General features: G+C 43.1%; 1 protein-coding gene across 6 annotated transcripts in view; it reads left to right on the top strand.

Annotated features, from left to right (window-relative positions):
* The window catches only part of LOC147710099 (butyrophilin subfamily 3 member A3-like), a 353,872-nt gene that overhangs the window by 209,282 nt on the left and 122,616 nt on the right, over nucleotides 1-21,974 (top strand). For all 6 annotated transcript variants that reach the window (XM_086920800.1, XM_086920797.1, XM_086920799.1 and 3 more), the window contains 2 exons: nucleotides 10,736-10,756; nucleotides 20,554-20,574. In XM_086920800.1, coding sequence (XP_086776926.1) covers nucleotides 10,736-10,756; nucleotides 20,554-20,574 — 42 coding nt within the window. The remainder of the gene's footprint in view (nucleotides 1-10,735; nucleotides 10,757-20,553; nucleotides 20,575-21,974) is intronic.

The raw sequence follows: 21,974 nt of genomic DNA, 5'->3' as shown, positions 1-21,974 counted from the left end.
ATCATGCTGCCAAAGTGATGCAGAAAGCTGGGCGAGTGACCAGGGGGGCGGTAGAATAAAGCAAAAGTAAGAGGGAGGGTATCCAACTCAAGTTTAAAAATGATATAATCAGCAGAGGGTATCGGAAACATTGTGAGGGATTTGGATTTGTAGGAATGGGAGATGATGGCTGCCACCCCTCCTCCCATTTTGCCTCGGGCGCGATTGGCCTGAAGGATATTGTAGCCGTCAGGGACGGCTGCCAAGATGTCAGGAGAGGACTCTTCTGTGGGCCAAGTTTCAGACAGCAAAAGTATGTCTGGCTTTGCTGCATCTAGAAGATAAAATATCTCAACCTGGTGTTTAACCAACGATCGGGTGTTGAGATACCAGATGGACAGGCAGTCGAGTTTGACACCCGAGCTGTCTGAGGGCAGGTTGGTTAGCGATGGGACCAAGTTGAGGTCACTAGAAGACAGCGTGGCAGCAGCAGAGATAGGGGGGGGGGGTTCCAGTGAGCTGGGGCATACATAGTTGTCTGAGGCAAGCGTAAGCTTAGGAGGGGGCACTCTTCCGCGTAAGGCAAACATCTCCTCAGCCGAATACACCCTAGTGGATATCCGCACAGCAGGGGGACTGGCCCCTGGTCCCGGCCGTGCATGGACGGGTGCAGACGGGCTTGCCTTAGGCGCGCCTTTGGCGTGCCATCGGCGCAACTGCTGCGCATGTCCGCTGCGCGTCGTGGATTGCATAGGGTAATAAGGAAGAGAAGGAGGTCGGAGCACTAGACCGCTCACCTCCTTCTACCGAAAGTGGGGAATCCCTAGCAAGTGTTGCGGCCAATGTGCTCCCTCCACATCAATCGAGCTTGCAATCAGCTTGTGGTGGACCAGGGAGTCCAGCGGCACAGCCACACACACGGAGTGTAAGAGAAGAAATGCGGGGAAGGTTAAAACAGCACATACAGCTCTTAGTCAGCTGTAGTGATGGTAGGCATAAAGAAATAAAAGATTTTAAAATTACGATAACAATCGCGGGGAAAGTGTAAAACAGCACACACAGCTCTTAGTCAGCTGTAGTGGTGGTAGGCACAAAGAACAAAGATTTTCAAATTACGGTAACAATCACCGCACAGCCGCAAGCAGCAGCGCATCCAGCCCGTGTCCTTCCTGCCCCGGCTTTTGAAGCGTGTCCGCTGTGCGTCGTGGATTGCATAGGGTAATAAGGAAGAGAAGGAGGTCGGAGCGCTAGACCGCTCACCTCCTTCTACCGGAAGTGGGGAATCCCTAGCAAGTGTCGCGGCCAATGGGCTCCCTCCACATCAATCGAGCTTGCAATCAGCAAATTAAAATTACGGTAACAATCAGCGCACAGCCGCAAGCAGCAGCGCATCCCATTGAGGATTGAGGTATTTAAGGACAGCGCATTGAGGTAATGCTTCCAGAAATTGCCCAGGAAACTAACTGCTGTTTTAATAAAAAAATCGTCAGCGTCTATAAAAAAAAAGCACCACCCTACTGCTCTTACCTGTATGGGCTGCGGCTACTACTTAAGGCCTTCCTTGTGTGTCCCCAAAGTAAACATCCTGTACACTTCCCTTTTCTTCTGATATCTGTTGTCTTCACTTCCTCTAATCTGATGGATCGCCTCCAAAATAGTTAATTTGAAGCAATTTTCAGAATGTTCAAGTTGCGCCCAATGTTGTTTAAGAGGGGCAGGGATCTTATTATTGTGTTTAGCCAATTTCTGTTTACGGAACTTTACCCTAAATTCGCATCCCGCCTTACCTATATATCCCAAAGCGCATGAGCATGGACTCACTATATTAACAAAATAGGGCAACCCAATCATACCCAAGGAATTGTGTAAAATATAATTTTATATACAAAATATCCCTTGAGGAATTGTTTATATCACAACCAAGATTGATTTTTACTCCAGGTCAATGATGTGATCCAAACCTTTAAAGAAGGAAGATTACATTCAAGGATGTATTCAAATATAATTGTCTTTACTTCATTCATATTATATTTCATTCATCTTACAGAACACTCATAATTATAAACAATATATACACAAAAAACAAATAGACAAATATATATCGCAACACTGCCACTACCAAAACAATCCCATTGAGTTTCTCAATTTTGTAATGGGATAGCAGGAAGTGTAATCACCTGTTTTCAAAATAGTATGGACAGTAAATATAATAGCCCATATACTCCAAACATCAAATATTTACATCAGATAGAGAATGTTCACATCATGATATTCAAAAGAAATAAGGTTGTTTTGTCGACGTGTCAGTCTTTAAAAGCCATATGGGTCCGCAAGACCCTCCTCAGGACACAGTGTGGCACAAAAGATGATGACTTCTGAAAATACTAACAAAAGAAACTAATCAATACATCCATGATCTAAGGTATCATCTGCTCACAAAAAGAACCACCATTGACCATCATACCAAACCGTGTATCCACGATACTACCAGCATATTCTAAAAAAACAAAAACAAACACCATGAGTGTCTATTCGTGTTAAACACCACATAGAGCAAGTTTGACCTAGTACATCATACCTAAAAATCTATTGAAACAGTATACCTTGCTGCCTTCTTATGAAGATTCAATGAGATTCCAATGATTCTAATTGTCCAATTATAAACAAAAACAACAAACGAAAAATAGAAGAACTAAAATCAGTCAAAGTGAACTGCCACCGAATGTGCTAGGAAGACTCATGGAAAATTATTGATTCTGTGTCCTTACCCGACTTCAAAGAAATTACAGTCATCTCTTCTACAAATTATAACAACAAACATAAAGTGACCACATGTTGCTAATTGGATGTAATGCAATCAAAGACCAGCTTCTAATAACTGATAAAGTTGGCATCTAGGGCGGTATGTACTTACTCGATTTACTTCAAACAAACAAATGGCTTACGGCGTCCAACTACTTCATATGACCAGCACACATTGTGCTTCTACAAGCCTAATATTAATCGACTCGGTTAGCGTGCACAATTAGTAGGTCACGTGTGCCGGCCGCACAAAAGAGTCCGCCATCTTGATATTACCAGCGTATTATACCAACCAGTGTGTGGTGGTCTCCCAAAAAACTATGTTCACACAAAACTCCCAACATTTACTGTTAATACAGAGATTCCAAAAAAGTACTGCATCTATAAACGAAGCAGCAAAAAATCTTCACGGACACACTAGAGCGGAACTAAAAATGGGTGCCATTTTGACTTGGGACCAAAGATATAATTCACAGTTTATCACTACAGACAATAAATGGCCCACTGGACATCCAATTAGAACAATAATAAAACAATAATAATAATAATGATAAATGAAACTAAAACTAAACATACGCAACAAGAGCTCCAGATCTCACATAAGGAGATATTTTTCTCAATGGCCTGAACATACATGCTAGTGGAAAACAAAAAAGCACAAGGGCACTTTAAGGTACTCACCAATTCAGGTTCCTCAATACTGCGTAGGTTTTGGCTGACCAGATCCACCTGTTTTCCTTCAGTGTGAGCAGGCGATCAATATCACATCTACGTCTAGAACATTTAACCGACTCTAGTACAAACAATTTCATTTAATTCGGGCCTGAGCCATACTCATGTAATGTTCAACTGGGGGTGCAGTAATTATTTTACAACGTACACGCGACTGGTGTTGAATGATATGTTTCTTAACTTCTTCTGTTGTTTTTTCCATTTAGTACAGTGAACACAGACATTCAATGCAATACATTACATTCTTTGACAGACAGTTTGAATGATGTTTCAAAATCCACTTTTTATCATTAAGCATACATGTTTTCACTACTGATGTTGTAGCGCAAACTGTACAATGGCCACTTGGATAATGACCCACTACAGGTGTCAAGCCCCAAAGCTGTTGTAATGAATTAGGTTGACAATTGTTGTAAGCTTTGACCAGATGATCTCTTAGATTTTTTAAATGCAAACAATTGTTTATCTCTCTGTGTGTCCACTTTCTGTATTACATTTTTAATATAATCTTTTTTATTCTCTTGGATTCTGTTCCAAATGTGGTCACACAAGTTGGTCTCTTTGATCAGATCCCTGATGTTCTTTTACTTTGAGCAAGGCATCACAATCGTAGTACCAGGGGCATTTGAGTGAGTGTTTCACAAGACGGTTAGGATAAACCCTCAAAACCAATTGGGACTTGAGGATTTTTAGCGTTTTTGAAATAGTCTTTCTTTTAGATATATTTGCGTTTGATCCTCAAAAACTGCCCAAAAGAGAGATTATCTTTCAGATTATGAAGATGATAACTCGTGTATTTCAAAAGTGTGTTCCTAGCTGTAGGTTTTGTATATAGACTAAGTGATAAAGATCCTGAGTCATAACTAATATTTAAATCAAGAAAGCTTATTGACTGGTTATGGTAGTCTATAGTAAATTGAAAGTTATTGTTTTGTCAATTCAACCACAGATGGAAATCCATAGGTTCATCCACGGAACCGTGTCAATTCAAAAAGGCATCATCAATGTATCTTAGATATTTCTTCACAATATTTATAAAAGGGTTGTTATTGTAGATAACCTTATTTTCAAAGGAGGAGACATCAGATTGGCTGGGTTTTCTGGACATTGATGATCTGTTCCACTGCATATGCACATCCACCCCATTAGCGATTACTGAATCAAAAGTAAAAGGTCAATTTATAGACCATTCCTATGTCATTCAACCAAGTACTTACTATCAACTGGCATTAACACTTGGATTTCAGGAATATTTCATGACAACATCATCATTGATTAGGAAAAAGAAGAAATGCATAAATACATTCCAGTGCAAAAAAAAGAGACTGTTCCCTACTTTTTGGAGATAAAATGAAGAAAATTGTGAAAAAGGGCAGCTATTAACTTTTTATTTTTTAACCATTCCTTTTTCCCTTTACGTTAATAGTGAAAGACAAACTAATTTGCTTAGCTTGCATTTTTATTGACCAATGTTGAGTCTTTTAGGACCATATATTTGATATCACGAACATCTGAAATCCAGCTATTGGCTTTCGAAGCAGGACAAACCTCAATTGGAGGTCTCACTGGGGATAAGTGGCCTTATCTGTCACTGTTTATGTTTCAGCCTTGCACAAGTTGCTAGGCTGTGAAAGGAAATAGCTAACTTGCAATTCCATAACAAAGCCATGTTGTGTGAACCATCTTAGAAACTCAAGAAGAGACTCACTCTTTTCTGCTCTAGCAAATTTAGCATATCACCTCAAAAAAGTAAGAGGGAGTTAGGGTGATAAGGACTCAACATCCATGTTAGAATTGTTCCTGCTGTTTCATCTCACCATGACAGTATTTACTACATTTCTTTTTATAGTCTGTATTGTTAACATTCAGAGTTTATGTATTGAGTGATAAGTTTAAAATAAATATTTTTATATACACGTCCTGTTTCTTAGTGTTTTTGAGTGTGTTACTCATCAATGAAAGAGGGGCTCGAGTTCGACTGTATCCCTGAAAATATCAGACATTGTAATGATTTGTCAGGAGGAGCCATTTAGTGGCAAAGGAAGTTTACAACAGCATATCCCCAATATACATCATACCATCTACGAGAGTTCCCATAGAACAACCTCCCTAGCAAACAAACAAGCCATATTAGATAAACAACCCAGAATTCTGACGTCTGATCCGCCTGGTCCTTTAAGAACACCAGAGTTAAGAAATGCTATGGACCAGAACATGCCTCCAAATATAGTTTTTATGGTTAACGTCCCTAAACTTACGGAGGTAAGGGGATTGAAAGTGGCGAACCATTAATCAATAAATCTATTCATTGGATTTGCCACGTTCGTGGGTGTCGCTCCATTATAGGGAGGACATGATTAGAGCAAGAAGATGCACCATGCCCAATTCCGCATTGGATAATATTGAACTGACCGTGGCTAATCCCATGTTGGCGGAATACCTCATAGCATTAGAGTTCCGAACATCTTCTCCTGACTCTTCCCTCATACAGTTAAGGTGTTTTCCCATTATAAATATACAAGATAGAAGGTGGGATCCCGCTTTAGTGGCAAATGGGATTGAGTGAAGCCTAGATATAAACGATTGACTTCATCAAGAACTCTCAAAAGCAGGGAATAGGAGCAGTTATTCCATCTGTAGTAGCTCTTCTGTTTTGACTAAGTCTGTGTCATCCCCAGTACATTTTGATATTATCCCACCAGTAAGTGTTATTCAAAAGGAAATAGTAAGTTCAACCCCAGAAGATCAATCTCATTTAAAAATCCTGTCCTGGAATATAGCAGGGCTAAAAAAAAACTGCTATTGCCCCAGTGGAACGAGTATGTGAAAGCATTAGACATATGCCTATTCCAGGAGACTTGGAGCATAATTCCTTTACATAAATCTGGTTAGAACACTTTCTATGCTCCGGCAGTGTCTATAGGTAAGGGGCAGCCTTCAGGAGGATTGGTTGCATGGATTAGATTAGACCTGGGCTGGACGGTCTACCTACATAACACCTCATCTTCCGATATTATGTAGTTAACAATAAAGGACACAAAGGGAGGAGAAATATTGGAGTTCTTTAATGTTTATATTATAGGGACAGAGGATGGCAAGTCCTCACCCATCCTAGCACACCTGGAAGAAGAACTAAGTAATTGCCTCCCTCTCTCCAAAGTCATTGTGGCTGGCGATTTTAACTGTACATATGCGCCACTAAGTAGTGAAGACTTCCTAGGGATTATGGATGAGGATAGTAATTGGGAAGTGCCACCTTTATACATGCCTCCTATAAAAAAAAAGGACCCGGATCGTAATCCAAATAAATACTCTAACAATAGAGTATGGTCTTAGAGCTGAGAATGGTAGAACTCCATCAGACATCCGGGGGTCTAACATTTTCAACAAACTTACATGTCCTTCCTGTATTGATTATATTTTGGTGGACTTGAATCTTTGGTCCGGTGTTATAGATATGGAAGTGGGTCAAACCGTTGATAGCGACCATAATCCATTAATGCTTAAACTTAAGAACCTGTGGTCCCCATCTATAACAAATGTAGGTGTGACCCCTTTTTCTTACCCTAAGGAGTTAATTCCCTTGAATTGTGGTAGGTGTTTAAGGTGGTCGAAGGTCGCAGGGCAAGATTTGAAACTCAATAACATTTCTTCAATTCTTCAATTTTACTGTTAAAGACAGCTGAACTCGAGGCAGCATCCTCTGAAGTCCGAGGGAGGGAGACGGTGCCTACAATATATCTAGAAACAATTGGCCAGATTGGTGCTTATTTCCTTGCTCGATCAAGTAATTAACACAAAAAGAGACCAACAAAATGTCCCCATACATGGTACACAAAGTCATGTAGAGGAAAAAGGCAGGCATTAGTTGCAGCAGTAAAAGATAAAAATCTCTCTAAGGTCTGAACAGCGAGGAAGGAGTATATCCAATCCTTGAAACAGGCAAAACGCAGTTGGGATGATGCCAACTGGCAGGATTTAAAAGATGCGTGCAATGCAAGGGACTCCACCTCCTTTTGGGATTTAAACACAAAGGGAGAAAGGAGAGATAACATTGTAATCCCTAATCACATTACCATTTTGGCTTGGCAAGATCATTTCCCTCAATTGTACATGGAAGCGGATGACTGTCCCCACACAACTCCATCAAAAGCAGACACAGGTCCCACTAGCTATTGAAGCCACCAATCTCTTCCAATTGAAAGAAATTGAGGTGGCAATAAATTGTATCATTCCTGCAAAGGCAGCTGGACCCAATGGCATCCCAGGTAATGTAATTCTTGCAGAGACGCAGAAGTGGGCCCATTATATTTTGCTCCTAATTAATTTTATATTAAAGGGACCTTAAGTCCCAAATTCTTGGAAGGGGGCAGAGCTCGTACCTATATTTAAAAAGGGAGACTGCCAGGACCCTGCTAACTATAGGCCTATTAGCCTAATTGATGTTATTCAGAAAGTGGTCGGCAGAGCCCTTTTAAATAGGATTCAGAACTGGATGGAGGATGAGGGTATTCTCTCCAATTACCAAGCGGGTTTTAGGAAATGCACTAGAACGGTGGATCAGGTATTTAGACTACTTCTCCTTTATTGGAAAGTGGTCGTAATTGGCAAGGGAAGCCTCTACTTTGCTTTTATTGATCTTAAGACCACGTTTGATTTAGTCCTTCGTGAAAAGCTATGGGTAGCGCTCCAAGAAAATTACATCCCTTCCTATATCTTAAACTTTTTAATACGGCTCCATGAGTATATTTATTCCCGAGTCAGATGGGGAGAGCAGGGACAAACCACAGAGAGGATACCAGTTAACAGGGGGGTCCGCCAGGGCTGTGTGTTGGCTCCTACCCTCTTTTCACTTTATGTGAATGGAGTGGTTAGTTTTTTAAGAGAATACCCAACTGATGCCCCAACCCTGGCAGGAGGAAAAAAAATACCAACTCTCTGTGTTTGCCGACAATACTTTTCTTATGTCCAAAACCCTAGTAGGACTCCAGAAACTTCTCATCCGCTTCCAATTGTTTTGCAGCTTAAGGGGCCTAACGATAAATACTTCTAAGACAAAGTTTATGGATTTTAACCGAGGAAAACGCTTTAGAAGCAAAATTACTCTAGATGGATCTTCATTAGAGAGAGTCCACACATTCGACTATCTGGGTATTAGGCTTTCCGATAATATGCAATGGCGGTCCCACTTGGACAAAATGTTACTCCATCACAAGCGGGTGTCGGGAGCTATTGGTAAAGACCAACGCTCATCGTCAAGCAGACTGGTAGCCCCAGCCATTGCAGTTTACGAAGGAAAGGCTGTGAGTTCAGCAATGTACGATGCAGAACTCTGGGGTTTTGGAAAAAACGAAGAGATTGGTAGATCAGAAAATAAATTCTTTAGAGACTTTGTATCTCTCCCTATTAGCACACCACTTAAGCCTCTATTCTATGACATGGGCAGACACTCCTTTAGCGATATGGCTAGAATTCGCCCCCTATTATTTTGGGTAGGATTAAGGCGCACCCCAGAACTCATCAGCTATGCGACTGGCCTTACTGAGCTCATTACACTAGATACCAATAAAAGGGTCAAATGGCTCAGGGATCTAAGGAATATGTTGATAAACCTGGGTCTAGGCGAAGCCTGTGTAAACCAGCTCCCGCCGCCCAAGAATGAACTTAAACGGATCTATTGGAACTGGGTCAACCAACAGGATTTACACAATCCAAAGCTCGGGAGATTAACCGAGGAGTTTCTGCAACATAAATTGGCCAGATCCTTTGAACTATATTTATATTTTATTAAGACGCCTAGAGACAAGGCACTGTATATGCAATTTAGATTTCAACACTATATCTGCCAAATGGGACTCACCAAAACGCACTTTACCAAACTGCCCTTGCTGTGACGCTCAGCAAGAAACTGTAGCTCACCTACTATTTACCTGCCCTGCTTATAAACAGGCTAGGGCCAAATGTCTCAAGCCCGTATGCAGTCAATTAGGTACTACAAACCATCTAGTTGCCCTACGTATTCTGAGAACTGATTCATCTATGTCTCGGCTTGTATGTGGAGTTGCCAAGTTTCTGGGCTGTGCCTGGATTGTTCGAACAAAAGTGATAAGCAATAAAGCCCAATAAGTAGTATCCAACTCATGGTTATTGGAGTAAGGCCAGGCATAGGATTGTGTTCCTCACGCTACTAGCGATTAATTAGTAATTGTGAGCCATACCTATTAGTAACATATATATTTTTATTCTTTTAAAAAAAGAGTTGTCTATTTATTAAATTGTCATGTATAGCAAGATTTTATTGTGTTTTAACTCAATGTAACTTTTAAATGTACACTCATACTATAATGTATGAGTGCAGAATGCTTTTGATACTTGATATTGCATAAAGCTAATTTGACTTGACTTGATTTGTCATTTCCCCGTCTCTAGAATGGCATAAGCAGAAACCCCAATCAGACTTCTTCCTTTCAGTATTGGATAGTGCTGCTGTATTACTTAGCTACCCTGATACCTAGTAGCTGAAGATTTACATTTTTATACTGACTTTAATTTTAGCATTTCTTTTCAGTTCAAGTAAGCATAATAAAATCTTAGTGTAGGATTCGTACAAGGGTAGGTGGCTGAGCAGCATCCATTTCCTTTTCTTCATTGACAAGCACCTGAAATATACCAGAATTCCACAACAAACACATCTGAGCAATGTAGGCTTGGGCCACAGGTTATACCTTATTGCTGCCAATGTGAGTGGACATAAGCATTACCTATGGTTACGGCATAAATAAGAAACAAATAGAAGAGTGAGGCAGAGACAGATCTATGATGAAGGGATGGTCCCATGCTTATGATTTAAAGTAGTAATATGTGGCTTTATTTAAAAATATATTTTCTGCATCACATTATGAAGGCATCATGTAAGCTAAATGTGGGCAGAGGCACAAAGGTTTTACACAGCCCCTAAGATGGTGCACATGGTTCTAGGTCTTGCAATGTTCCCAATGCAGATAAATCTGTTCTGTTCAATCCTGACTGTTGAATGCTCATTGTGGTGGGCATTTTCAATCACATAATTTTTAACAATTTTTGTGAATAGCTTGAATTGTGAGAATTTCACCCGACCACGGTTGCCATAAGCTTGGAACAACTCTTGAAAGTTTGCCTTTTACAATTTTAGCAATGATGTATTTAATCTGCAAAAGTAACACATTTGTCATCCCTTTTTCAGACACTCTTCAGAAAGAAAAAGGTATGTGAAATTGCATTGAAACAAGGGTGAGGTCAAGGACACATCTACTTAAGTTAGAGTACGTATGTTAAACAACTTGTCTGTATATTGTTACTGCTTGTCGTGCATCATTTGCTTTTGATGAAGTTGAGAACTCTATTATTTGCTGCACAGGGACTATTAGCTGAACTGTGTTTCCTTTACACAAAACCATAAGTCCCTTACACAGTGAGAAAAGCAAGTCCCACTCTGCACCGCAACACCAAACACTAAGACACACACCAAGGGTTTTTACTCAATTTAGACTCTTCGACTCCATCTTAAAAATATTCATAAATTACCATTTTCAAGTTCAAAAATCATTTGTTTGCTATTTGAGCAGACATATCTAGGAAAATAATTTCCAAATGATAGTACATCTAAAGAAAGAATTTCCAAATGAAATTTGAGGTTTACATCATTAACATTTTGTTTGTTACTTATATTTGAAGCCTTTTAATAATCTACATTGAACTTATTACTATTTTACAGACACGCTAACTACTATAGTGACAGGCAACTTTGTCATATACTTCAACAAACCATGCCAATAATTGAAGGGCTATAGAAAAGTATAATAATTATAAATGTGATAGGTCAAACACATAAGCTATTTATGACTATATGAACAGAAATATCTTATGAATATCACATTTTCAGAATATTTTCAAAAATAAATTAGAATATTTAGAAAAATACCCCCAGATAGCTAATGCTACTCTTTCTGAGTTTTCTTTGTCTGTCTAGTTTTACCAGTGGGCAATGTAGAAATGAATTGCACTCCTCAAAGCAAGATTACATTAGTCTTCTCTATAGCTTCTCAGATAGGTGATTTAATTAAAGCAACCGGTAAGTTTATAAATTGAGCAATAATAGATGGATATTTTTCTTTTTTTTAACCACATGTTGAGAAGAGCAGCCTAAATTTAACTCCACACTCGGCTGCAATTAAAAAAATTATTGGATATCCCGGACCAGGTGTATTTCTCCCGTACTCTAGGTGTCCAGAGTTATTTTTTTTTAAATAGCTTTTATATTGGCATTTATACATATAGTGGGCAGATAACCTGCACAGTTACTAAAGAAGAGCAGGCTCACTACAGCATGTTTGGATTACAGCTAGGATAATATTTCAGGTGCATCCTGCAAGCCAATGTTAAGTTTTAAGCTCAGTATCGCATACACATACAATATTACTGGAGGCAAGAATTCCGGATACAAGCATCTTCATAACAGTCAATTGTTATTAACTCCGATTCAATGGGGAGCTGGTGAGCATCTATTTTTGTATATTGTCGTCCATATACATATGGTTGTTGTCTACCTTACCATCTCTGCAGTATACACTCAATCAGTGCCAGGCTAATAAAAGACTCCATTCAAAAAAAGATTAACCATACGAAACAAAACAAAGTTTCAACTACAACTAAATCTAAACCACCAGAAGTCTGTGCATTTAAAATACAATTGTCATTTAAAGAATCTCCATCAGTTTCTATTAGAAGAGGGGCGGGGGGAAGCAGGTCCCAACATAGATAGGGGAAAGTGAAGAGTCATAGTATCTAAATAAATACTTCTAGCTATCCGTCCGTCGGTCGAGGATGAAATCTGGGTCTGATCCGGTGTGTGTGTTTGTTCCCACATTTTCACCATATCTGCCCAGGGTTCTGCCAGCGATTTACCGTTTTCTAATCCTATCTTCTTGAACAAAGCTTGTTCCTCTGCTGTAGTCCAGCGAGTAACGTCCTCCTCCCAAGCCACCACCAGCGGGGCATGTTTTGATTTCCACCCAAGAGCTATCCGTAGTCTGGCCAGGATGAAAGCCAAGTCTATAAACCTATGCCCTATTCTCTGTGGATTGGGTCTCGGAAATAATCCCAGCAGACAAATCTCCCGGGAACACGCTAGTGATCTAGAGAATACCCCATTACCCACAATTGTGCACCAGAAGTCTACTAGCTGCCCACAGGACCAAATCATATGGTCAGAGTCTGCATCCAGTTGTGAGCACAGAGCACAGGCCTGGTCCTCCCTGCCATATACCACATTTAACCTATGTGGGGTAAGGTAAGTTCTGTGTATAATGTCAAATTCCACTAGTTTAAAGGCTGTATTCCGGGATATGTTTTTTGGACCACACAAAACCCTCCTCCATTCTTTCTCAGTCGATTGTCTATTTAGCATGCTCTCTCGCTATATAAGCTCAAATACAACAACCACAACCTCTCATCGCTCTAGCAGTTTAGGCAATAATGGTGAAGCAAGTTCACACATTGCCAGATACAACCATTTAACCAAATGCCCTGCCAAACCCAGAGTCAATAGTGCGTGTAGGGTCAGATGGGTACCCGGTTCATTCTCTGCTATACCCAATAAGTCTGTCATCGCCCCTCGAATTATATGGTAGTTTAAATATTGTCCTGGTGGGAGTTTGTGATATTCAAGAAACTCATCTAATGGCAGCAATTCGCCATCTCTGTAGTAATCACCAACTGTCCGTATGCCTGCCTCTTCCCATTCCACCAATTGTCGGTCAGTAAGGGGAGGACCTCTTTCCACCTGAGGGATACCTGTAAGTGGAATACCGGGTGCTAGAGCAGGGTTCCCTTGGAACGTGCTATGCATCTATCCCAGCAAGTCACCGCCACAGAGAGCAACACCCCCATTCGATTAATTCTCTGACGACAATTAAGCAACCTAGGGAGTAGAGACATGTGTGTAGTCTTAGGGGTAAGCAATAATGTAGACAGGTCTCTCCCATCCATCCATCTAGCAAGCCACTGAAGCTGAGCTGCCAGACAGTAGGCTCCAAAGTCAGGGGCCCCCAGTCCTCCGCCCGCCAACAGAAGCCTTGTGGTCTGCAGCGACACTCTATTCCGACCACCATCCCAAACCAAATCCCGCATTATCCCATCGAGAGTCTGGAACCAGTGTTTGGGCACCACAACTGGCAGGTTGACAAAGTAATATAAAAGTCGTGGCAGTTTTACCGTTTTGGATAATGCCATGCGAGCCATGACTGGAAGTTTGAGCGTACGCCAGAAGGCCACATTCGCCCGATGTGTTCTCAAGGCACCCCCTAAATTACTGTCAAATAAATCACTTTGTGTGTGATAAATCTGTATCCCCAAGTATTTGAAGGAGACCAAAGACCATTCTAGGCTAGGCGGTAATACTGGTGGCCTTGGGAGAGCAGGGTGCAGCAGTAACACAGAAGTTTTCCGCTGATTCAAGCGTAGACCAGAGAGTCACGCAAATTCTTCCAATATGCGTACTGCTGTGTGGATCCCACTGAGGCCATCCCCCAAATATTTCAACACATCATCAGCATATAGCGATATTATGTGTTCGGCCCCGTTGAGGGGGATCCCCAATATACTGCCTTCTTGTCTAAAGTGTTCCGCCAGTGGTTCCATCACTAGTGCGAAAATCAAGGGTGACAGGGGACATCCCAGTCTGATCCCTCTATGAATAAGATACAGAGTCGATAATATGTGGCCAGTATTCACACGTGCTCGAGGTTTTGTGTATAGAAGACAAATCCACTTCTGCCATCCTTCTCCCATCTGCATTTTCTCCATTACTGCTAGTTAAAAATCCCAGCGCAAAGAATCAAAAGCTTTTTCCAAATCTATCGTAACTACTACTGCATCTGGGAAATTCCCTATATCCGAAAGGAACATGACGCGGTACAGACGCCGAAGGTTGTTGGACGTGGATCGTGTAGGAATAAAACCAGTCTGGTCCTCATGAACCAAGCACCTCATTTGGGGCACGAGCCTAGTCCCCAGCACCTTGCTCAGTATCCTAAAATCCATATTTAACATGGATAGTAGTCGAAACTCAGTCAATTGGGCATGTGTGTTTTTGGTTTTAGGCAGTGGGATCACTAATGTCTCATTAACTGAGGGCAGCAGTAGCTGTTCTTTAAGTGCAATGGCATACACCTGTGCTAGTTTTGTGGTTTGAATATCTCCAAAGGTAGCGTAAAATTCAGCAGGTAGGCCATCAGGTCCCGGTGTTTTCCCTCTAGCCATATCTCTGATCGCCACTCTAATTTCTCCCGCTGTAACTGATTGTGCCAACGAGGTTTCAGTGTCGCGGTCTAAGCTTGGCAGTCTCAAGCCTTCGAGATATAAAAGGAGTTCACCCTCCCGGCTCACCTCCAGCAACCCATATAGCGACTCATAATAGGTATGAAACGCAGCTTGAACAGCCCTTGGAGAGAAAATTATCTGGCCCTGTGTATCCGTTATAATGGGGATAGGTTTACCCCTACTTTCTGGCCTAATCAACCAGGCCAGTAATCGTCCACCTGTACCTCCCTCCATGCGTTGTTTCAATTGGTAGGTTTTGAGGTCTAATGCCCTCAATCTATCCCATGTGGAATTATAGAGGCTTTTCAGTTCCACCAATTTACCCTGCGAACAAGACCCACCTGCAAATTCCATATCCAGTGTCAGGATTTGTCCTTCTAGGACATCTAGTTCCTGGGTCACCATCCTTCAGATCCCCACCTTCTGTCCCATACAGTGTCCCTGGATCACCACTTTAAACACTTCCCATTCCACTAATGGGGAGCTTGCTGTCCCTTGATTTTCGGCAAAGTAGTGTACCAAAGCTGCAGAAAGGATTTGGCGGAAACTATCTTCCTCCAACAACGCTGGGTCTAACCTCCACAAGGGAATGGGGGTCCTCCTAGGGGTGGGTGTAAATCGCAAGAGTAGGGGACTATGATCAGAAAGGGATCTACCCAGATATTCCTCCCGTCACCACATTGGACAATGTGGCCAAGCAGAAGAACATATCCAATCTTGTGTGTAAATCACATAAATGTGAATAATAGGAGTATTATCTGCATTGTGTATTTTGTAACCTCCATATGTCCAGCAAGTCCCATCCCGCAGGCCAGCTCCGAAGAACCTTCACCGTACCCTTTAGTGGAGGAGTCGATCTATCCTACTCCACATCATACACGCAATTGAAGTCTTCTCCCACTACAAAGTTTCCATGTGATATTCCTGCCAATTTACCCGATAAATGTTCAAGAAAGGGAAGCTGCTCCCAGTTAGGTGCATACACACTGCATACCTCTTTCCCATTTAAAGTGATGGTGATAGCTACGAACCTCGCCTCTGTGTCTATTATTTTCCGAGTGAGGGAGAAGGGAACCCCAGGGGATCCATATTAACACGCCCTTTACAAAGGCCGAGTATGGGGTTGCAAAGAGTTGTCCTCTCCACCTGAGTCTGAGTCTAGTGACCTCGATCTCCATAAGGTGCGTCTCCCGTAGGAGGACCACGGGTGCATCCCTGCATCTGATATAATTCTGGATACTGTAGCATTTTGAGGATGAACCCATACCTCTAATATTCCAAGTTAGAAATCTATACTCCTCCACTTGATCAGCATTGCCAGCCATTAGCATGTACAGCCCCTTCCTTCCATCCCCCATCCGCCTGCAAAATCATGCCAGACCATCCGGTGTGTTACAACAGTCCCAACCATAAAACTCCCCAACCCACGAGTGGTCTGACAACTGTCAGCTTCCCAAACTTACAGTAATACTGCATAACAGTTACCTACAACAGGCAGTTAAGGCACCAGCTAACTAGCACCAGTGCCTAAGGGGGAGCATGGTCTTCCCTCTCAGGTTATTTAATAGTGAAAGAGGCAGGAAGACGTCACAGCCTGGCGGGCCGTTCCAACCCCACCCAGGTAAGCCCACCCAGATGCCCACCCAACCATTCCCCAACACAGCAGAAACATAAAATAGAAATTGAGAAACTTATCACAGGTCACATGAGCTCATCAGCCATTTGAGGAGTCACTACAGGCATAGAACCACTATCAGCGTGTGAGTCATCAGTCTCAGAGTTCTCAGTTCCATATTTCGCTTCCGAGTCCGTGTCCAGGGAGGCATCTCTGCTACGCATCATGACAGACATGGCCTTCAGTGCTTCCGCTCTCTCTATTGCTGTCTTAGAAGGACTTGGTTTCATTGTGGTCTATCGTCTGTCGTCTCCTCAGTCGTTTCTCGTGGGTTACCGATTCAGGTCTGTATTCCGAGCGCGGTCTGGGAGAACCCTCTGTTCTGTAGGCCTCAACCCATTCCCAGGTCGTCTTGGGATCCTCATAGAAATGAGTTTTCCCATCTAGCATTATTTTGAGTTTAGCCGGGAACATCGGTGCATACTGAATCCACTCATCCCTTAGAGCTCTTTTTACTTCCAAAAAGGAGTTATGGAGTCTCTGGACTTTCATGGTGTAGTCCAGGAATAGGGACACCTTGTTATTATCCACCTTGTAGGGCCCAGCTGTTCGTGCTCTCTTTAACAGTAGGTTCCTGTCTCAGAAATTGAGAAATTTGGCCACCACAGATCGCAGTGGCCGCCCAGGAGCCAGTGATCTGGCTGGCACTCTGTGCGCACGCTCCAAAGTGTAGAATCGCGAGAGTCCTTCAGGCGCCACTACCTCCCAGAGCCATGTCTCCAGATATTGGGCCATGTCCGATCCTTTCACTCCTTCCAGAAGTCCAAGGACCCTTCCATTGTTCCTCCTATTGCGTACGTCTGCATCCTCTGGCCGCCTTTCTTGGATATTTGACTCTGGTGGTCAAGCCTCCGACCTGTGCAGCGAGGGATTTGATGCGCAGGAGTAAGTGTACCCAAGGATTGTTCGGTTTGTTTCACTCTCCGACCAGCGATGGTATGATGCGCAGGAGCAAGTGTACCCAAGGATTGTTCGGTTTGTTTCACTCTCTCCGAAAGTTTAAAGTTAACATCCCCAGACCCACTGCCACTGTACTGATGTCCTGGTGCAGGGTCTCCTTTGTGTCGGCTATAGCGTCTAGTATCTTAGCAAATTGTTGGTGGATGGGTACTCCCGGTTGCTCTCCCCCGTCGTCAACTGATACAGTGCCTTTCGTGTTCTCCTCTTGGTCTGGGGGGGGACCTGCCTGTTTCCCTCTAGGTTTCCCCATTTGCATCGCGGCAGGAGCTCTTGTGGAAGAGTGGGAAGGGTGAAAGCGCTGCTCTCAAGGGGGGTACGACGCACACGCCAGTGTCCCCGGCCGCCACCACTCAGTTATCCGATCAGAACTTTCCAGGGCTCTATGTATCTCAGCCAGTTTTAGATGGACTATTATTGTGCAACTTCATCTGAGGAATTACCTTTTGTGCCTTCCAGCTCCTGTAGAAAGATCACCTGCGAGGATGAGCTACCTCCAGAGTCACGTCAGCTTCCATCAAATATAGAGCCTCCCAGGTCACAAGTAATAGTCTCAGCGAGAGTACCCCTAAGTGTTGGTACATCCCCCTCTGGGCACTAGCGAGGTACCATGCAGCTGCTATGAATATCTTCCAACCTACCTAGTACCCCTATTCGATGTCGAGGCAGTGCACTGATGAATACAAACCAATGACCTTTGGTCCATGGGGGCTGTTAGGTAAGGGTGAGCAATTTAACAGTCCCACCTCAAGACAGCGGCCAGTCTGTGGGTGCCTGTCCCACTCAGACTGGTATGTCAAGTAAGACTATGAGCAGCGGAGGGCGACGGGTGACAATTTGCGGCCCAAATCCTGCAGAATAATACTTCATGCAATTTCCAAACTCACTCGCCCCAGGATAGTCCCTCCTCCACCTCACTGGCCAACCCAAAGGTACTCAAGCACACCCGTTTTTGCAGTTTGTGGGGCGGCGCAGGGAACGGAACCCCCTTCTCATGGAACCACACCGATCATGGTGAGGGGAGAAGGTCGAGCAGCAACACATCTCTCAATCGTGCAGATTCTCAACCCTCTCAATTGCTGGGGGAAGGTCTGATATTAGCCGTCTTCAGGCAGGTCCAGGTGGCCCTGCTCCTCGATCCTGACTCCCCCCACTCCACAAGAACCATGGGGATCTCGGCAAGCTCTGCACAAGCCAGCATACGCCTCCCACCGACTGTGTGCCGCCGGTCTATTATCCACTGCGTTCTCTTCAAGCTACGGTGCACCCAACCGATCCTCTAATTGCTCAGCTAAGTGCTCATCTCACGCACCACCCCAAGGCTGATGATTTTCCCGGTGCCTGTTCTTCACTCACCTCACCAGTGTCAGTGGCCGCACTTCACTGAGGCCGCAGCGCTGCTCTCAATTGTGGGCTCTCAGCACCTGTGTGATGTCTTAGCGCACTTGAAGGCTCGCCGTTCTCGCAGTCCCAAACTCAGCCTCGGCATCACACCAACTTCAGATGTAGTCCGTATTACTTTAATGTGCCTCCAGGCCGTTGGATATGTGTGCCGGTCACCGCTGACGGCCGGTACGGGTGAACCCGTCCGATGCTCCATGGTCCGTTTCTCCTCAGGCCGCCATTTTGCTGCAGCAATATCTGCATGGGTATAGTCGTTTGGAAATTCTCAGCAGGTGCTCGTGGTCAGCATACGCCAGCAGCCTCTCTAATAGTTCTCGTGACATGGGCCCCCATTATTGCGCCCCCGGGGCTGGGTGGAGTCACCTATATTCAGGATAATTAACCTGGCTGGTGCGGAGCTCTCAGCACATGCGTCTGCCATTGTTGGCTTCAAAGCCATGCCCCCACTCTAGGTGTCCAGGGTTAAAGCTGAGGGCAGTGCCCTGTAGGGGGCAGAAGTATGGGGCACTTGGAATCTGACTAAACTTGAGGTAGAGGAGAATACATTCTTGAGAGCACTGACTAGCCTCCCGTATAATACTCCGCTAATACAATTAAGACGAGATTGGGGCCTCAATTCAATGATATATGTGACCTAATTGAGGCTCTTACATAGTTGGAGAAGGTTGAAACACTATGCAGATCTTGACGACCATCGTGGACCCTAGGAGGAGCTAGTATCACTGGACAGTAATGGTAAAATTAAGTGGTTATCTTATGTCTAAATTTTGCTAGTACACATCGCCTTTAGGGGACCCATGGGCCTTCTCGGCATCTCCGACCTATCTATTCAAGACTACACCTAAGGATGCATTCTGGTAAAATGTAAATTCCAGAATGTGTCTGAAGGGTTGCTTAGTTCTCTTTTTTTTATTTTAAACTTGATTTTCAATTTGAACCCTTCTAGGATTTTATTAACCCATTTGCTGCAAAGTCCCTCCTGGAAACTTTGCCAATAATGTCTTTATTATCAAAGTGGAACCCTTTAAATTCAATAAGTACTGTATGTCCAGTTTGCCAACAGCCAGAGGAGTCACTAGTTAACATTATTTTATTCTGTTCTTCTGGTTATACCTGGCCAAGATAAACATGGATCATCCCTTTTTGGAAGCAATTTGGATGCCGTCTACTAGAGGTTGCCACACGGTTCCTCTGTACAGTATCCTCTCAGTTAGTTGCTTTGCAGTATCCTAGTACCTTCCTTGGAGCAGGTCCATCAGATACAGGGTGCTGGAGTGATTGGCTTTCGGATTATGCTTTCTCTTTTTCTCAGTCTCCCAGTATCTATGTATTTGTTTTATGACCCTTAGCTTCGGTGTCCTTTATTTGTTGTATTTTAACTACATATCTTTTTAAATGCCAATTGTAACTAATTATAAAGTATATATTTTAATACATTTTAAAGGTACACTTCCATTGATCATTTAAATTTTGTAATGGCATGACTCAGCACCGTGTTGTAAATTGAGTTTGTGTATCTTTAGTTTTGCATATGTACTGTTATGTACTCTTATGGTTGAAAACTCTGAATAAAGTATTTGATGATGAAATATTTTACACATCTGAAAACAAAATTAAATTAGTTTTCTCTACACATTCTCTTATAGGTGATTTAATTAAAGAAAGAGGTAAGTTTATAAATTGAGCAATCATAAATGGATCTTATATAAAAGTAAATATGAAAGAAACATGTTAGTTATAGATTCCTTACCTTAGAATTACCCCCAGGCGTCAGACTGGATCTGGAAAGTTTTTTCGTCAGCAGTACCCCTGCACGTCGGAAGGTGGCATCGGTCAGCTCCGCGATCGTCATTTGCATCGTGGTTGCCGGAATGACGTTGCACAGCTACTTAGACACCGCCCTCGAGCGCTGACAGCAGTTCTTTCTTTTTCTGAGCTAGCTAGTGGTGATCAGGGAAGAGCGGTACCTCTAGTACACTTTTGACTAATCTTTTTGCGACTTTTGTCAACTTCTTTTTCGAGTCGTATGACACCTGGTGTACGAGGTATGCCCGGTTGCAAGCAATGCAATTCCTGTAAGCGACTGATGTCAGTGACTGATCTGCACCGCATGTGTCTTTTTTGCCTGGAGCATGACCATGACCCCAAGTCGTGCTCTGACTGCTGGCCCATGGCTCCGAAGAATTTGCGGGAGCGGTCCCGTAAGTTACTCGAGGCTGGGCAGTTGGTTCCATGCCGCTCAAGGTCCTGGTCCCATGGGAGGTCGAGGGACCGGTCGCGGAGTCATCATCATCAATCCTCATCAAAGTCTTTGCACTCGGGTCAGGTAAGTCGAAGCACAGGAAGAAGTCGAAGAAGCACCATCGCTCTTTGACTTCCCCTCGCCTGTCGGCTGGCACAGCACAGGGTGCGGGTGATGCCACTCCCACTGCTCCGCGTGCAGAACCTCCAGGGTCAACTCTGGGCTTCCCTCCCTTCCCGGGATCGAGCTCGACATGAGATACAAATAGATCCCACCCTCTGCTATGGTACAAACACTGACTTTGTCTGGCCAGAACAGCCCAAGAGGTAAAGGCTGCTGCTCCAGTATCCCTTTCTGGCTTTGAAAACTCTTTTTATTTACCTATAGTCAGCATGCAATGATTCTAGATAGGTCTATCAGGAGCTCCGCAGTGGCTCATAACTTTTGGAGAATCACATTCAGACTTTCCTTTTTCCATCACGTTGTCCTTTCAGATGCTACAATTTCATCTTTTTTGGCTAATTTCAGTCTTTTTAATTTTTTTTTCCTAGAAAGCGTGAGGTTTTAGAGCTGCGGATAAATACTATAAATGTCTGCACCATTTCCATCTGCTGTCAAGGATTGTATCAACATGTTATCAATATCTTCTCACTATGATGATCGACATTGGTGCATTTGCAACAATGAGCATTTGTCTTATTTTGATATAATCAGCAATTAAATACTATAAAAATCCTATTATCAGTCTTTAGCTAAATAGAAGCTTCTCTCCAGGGATATTGAGGCAGACGTCATGCAGTCGGGTAGCAGAAACCTCAGTCGGAG

Source organism: Lissotriton vulgaris, chromosome 5, assembly GCF_964263255.1.
Source record: "Lissotriton vulgaris chromosome 5, aLisVul1.2, whole genome shotgun sequence".
Classification (NCBI taxonomy): Eukaryota; Metazoa; Chordata; class Amphibia; order Caudata; family Salamandridae; genus Lissotriton; species Lissotriton vulgaris.
Note: the sequence above shows the minus strand (reverse complement) of the source record. Positions and strands in the feature narration are given on the sequence as shown.